We start from the raw sequence: 3,013 nt of genomic DNA, 5'->3' as shown, positions 1-3,013 counted from the left end.
TTACTCTTAGGTCTATGATGTGCCTCACATGAGGATAGTGCTCCAAGTCATGTTGGGTGTCAGACTGTTCAATTGTAATCTGCGGGTGTCAGAGAGGCACATGGAGGCAGAGTGACAGGAATCAGATGTAGTAAAGCGGTGAATCGAAGTGAACTCAGCTTATGGTCAGTCTGTTTCATTTTGTTTTGCCTTTTGAAAATGTTTCTTGATAGCGACTGCAGGGAAATGTGACCTGTTTTATTTTGACTGTTGAGCTACTTTAAGTTTAAGTCCTGCGATGTTGCACACAGTTGATGAGTTCAGGAATTGTCCGTCACCTGCTTGAGGCGGTTTTGTCCACAGTTTGAGATTGTCCATCATAGAACTGTCAATATATTAGTTAGATATTGATGTCAGAACCATTTTTAGCCCAGTGACGTAGTCGTCCATGGCAGATGTTCCCTCTGGTAAACCACATGAGCACAACACCTCACAATTTGTCAAAAAGGTTAACTGTTCAATGGCTCCATTTGTTTCATCCTGACCCCTCTATCTCACACCCCCCCCCCCCTCACACACACACACACACATCCACACACATCCCACCACCCTCCGTCATACACCCACCACCCCCTACGTCAGTGGCACACAGGGGGAGAGGGCTATAAAAGAGTGGGGGACTTTGGAGGTAGAGCAGAAGAAACATCAGTGGCTTCCAAATCTGGTGACGGCAAGCGATTCAGGACGACCAGCCTCCACCTACTGCACTGCACTTTCTCCACCTCTCTTCCTCCGGATCTCTGACCAGTCTGAAGGCTTAGTCTCTGTCTCTCTCTCTCTCTCCCTCTCACTCACTCACACACTCTCACACTCTCTGTGAGCCTCCTGCTCCTGTGACTAGCTCTGGTCCGTCCCCTGCACTCCTGTCACAGCATGCAGCTCCTGGTGGTGTTAGCAGCTCTCATGGGGGTTCTGTTCAGTGTTAGAGCAGCCGCCGTGCTTCCTGTGGAGGACAGGAGCCCCATCCATGCAAACAGGGTGAGTAAAAAAAAAAAAAAAAAAGAGAAACAGGAGATTGTCATTGCTTGTTTGCAGCTGTTTAGGTTAGTTTATGAGGAATTTACCATTCATTTCAACAGTCGCTTTTGATAGATTTGTCCAATTCTGTTGTGTTTGTTTTATGTTTGAATAGTTAGAATTTTAAATAGAATGATTGAAATTAAAATTAAGATTCCTGGTTAAATCAGCAAAATAGATTTTGTGCCTTGATTGGAATATTTGATCGGTAAAATCCTGAAATAAAAAGTTTTACCTTTAAAAAGACTAAAATATTGCTGAATAGATTATGCAAATTTTAAATGCTCATTTCTAGAATTCAGTGAAAATCGTGCCATTTGAGATGTAATTCAATTTCAATAGAGAGATAATAATATGGTTTTTACATCTAATTGATCATCCATTTACTTCATACTGTGAGTGGGTGAGAAACCTGCTATGGATTAAATTTTCACATTCTTCTGTGACTCTACTGAGGCAGTTCATAATTAGCTCTGTCCCTTTCTGTTTCTTCCCCAGGAGCTGAGCAAAGAGCGCAAGGAGCTGATCCTGAAGCTGGTGTCCGGCTTGTTGGACGGAGCGCTGGACTCCAACATGCTGCCGGGGGAAGCTTCACCTGTGGATCTAGAGGAGCCGCTGGAGTCTCGTCTGGAGGAGAGGGCTGTCTACAACAGGCTATCACTGCCTCAGCGCGACCGCAAAGCCCCCTGTAAAAACTTCTTCTGGAAAACTTTCACCTCCTGCTAACAGTGCCCAAAGCGTCCGGCTCCACCCGCCTACTGCACCCCCTTCCTCCCCCCGACTCGCCCGGCTCAACATGAACTGTAGTAGACCTCAGCTGTACATAATGTCATCTACATTTGTCAGACACGCAGCTTCAATGGACTTCACTGAGACAGTCTGTCTGTTTTGAATATTGATGATTTATTTATCTATTTATGTATACAATGTATGTATTTATGTATGTAAGAGTTTATTTCAGGGTCAACAATAAAGCATGGATGTAATATTTGACATGCTGATAAGAGTTCCTTGCTTTTATTGCCTGATGAATCAGTGTAAAAATTAGGGTGACACAAATTGTAAATTAACTCTAAGAAAAATGAGGCGATATTTTCCACCAGCTTGTGAAATATGTCTAACATAAATGCACAATTTCTCAGCTTTCATACATACATACATATGGGTGTGTTTTCATTGTGGCTTAAAGCCAAATTTAATACAATAATACTGTGGAAATATTTTAGGGTTAGAAGTTAGCAGTAGAAATGAAATCAGTAGAAATGAAATGGCACAATAAAGGTAAAGACACAATTTGTCAGACCCATTGTGTCTCCTTCTTTATTCAGGGGCATCAGTGTTTTATTTTACTGTATTTTTTCTTCTTCAGAACTGCTCTTGAGAATCCATACAGGGAGATAACAGCATTTCATAATGTGAGAAGCTTGCTTTGAACTTTCTGCCCCTAAAATTGTCTTTATATTTTATTAGCAGAATGTGAGAAATGTTGCCCCTTGGATTACACACAGCATATATTATGTCAATGAAGGAAAAAACAAATAAAAACAGTAGATAGATCTTTAAACAAGTATTAATAATTTATCCATAAACATCTATTTATGCTATAGATACAAATATATAGATATATTTTAATGCAAACTGGTTTTGAAATGCAAAGGGATTCTACCTCTCTAATTTTACGAGTTCCCAGACAGTGGTCCTTATTAATTCATAGTCACAGGTTGAGGGAGATGCTTCAGTGACTTATCACAGGTCATTAAACATGTCAGTGATGATAGTAAAGTAAGTAAATCATATACTTCCCCCATGTTCACTCCAGAATACTATCATTAGTTGGCAGGATTAGTTACATGTAGCCTATAAGGTGGTAAACCCCTCCTTTAGCTATTTGGAACAGCAGATTGGCTCGGGACGGGTGATATAACATACCATTAAGATTTATTTTCATGAGGAGAGG

The 3,013-nt window shown here is 41.0% G+C and overlaps 1 protein-coding gene across 1 annotated transcript; it reads left to right on the top strand.

Moving 5' to 3' along the window:
* Positions 1 to 912: 912 nt before the first annotated feature.
* On the top strand, positions 913 to 1,789 carry sst7 (somatostatin family member 7). The gene is made up of 2 exons (XM_071516332.1): positions 913 to 1,017; positions 1,555 to 1,789. Exons 1-2 carry the CDS (start codon positions 913 to 915, stop codon positions 1,780 to 1,782), a joined length of 333 nt encoding a protein of 110 aa, XP_071372433.1. The 3' UTR covers positions 1,783 to 1,789.
* The last annotated feature ends 1,224 nt before the right edge of the window (positions 1,790 to 3,013 follow it).

This window comes from Centroberyx affinis, unplaced genomic scaffold (genome assembly GCF_046629955.1).
Source record: "Centroberyx affinis isolate AG114_WGS23_722 - 3 ecotype Tasmania unplaced genomic scaffold, CSIRO-AGI_Caff_v1 ptg000398l_1, whole genome shotgun sequence".
Lineage (NCBI taxonomy): Eukaryota > Metazoa > Chordata > Actinopteri > Beryciformes > Berycidae > Centroberyx > Centroberyx affinis.
The sequence above is the reverse complement of the archived record's forward strand: the minus strand, read 5'-3'. Positions and strand labels throughout refer to the sequence as shown.

What these genes read in the sequence shown, in the direction of transcription:
- sst7 (XM_071516332.1), top strand. Translation starts at nt 913, where the DNA reads ATGCAGCTCCTGGTGGTGTTAGCAGCTCTCATGGGGGTTCTGTTCAGT. An exon ending in GCCCCATCCATGCAAACAGG is followed by an intron (nt 1,018 to 1,554) that starts GTGAGTAAAAAA and finishes TTTCTTCCCCAG; the next exon opens with GAGCTGAGCAAAGAGCGCAA.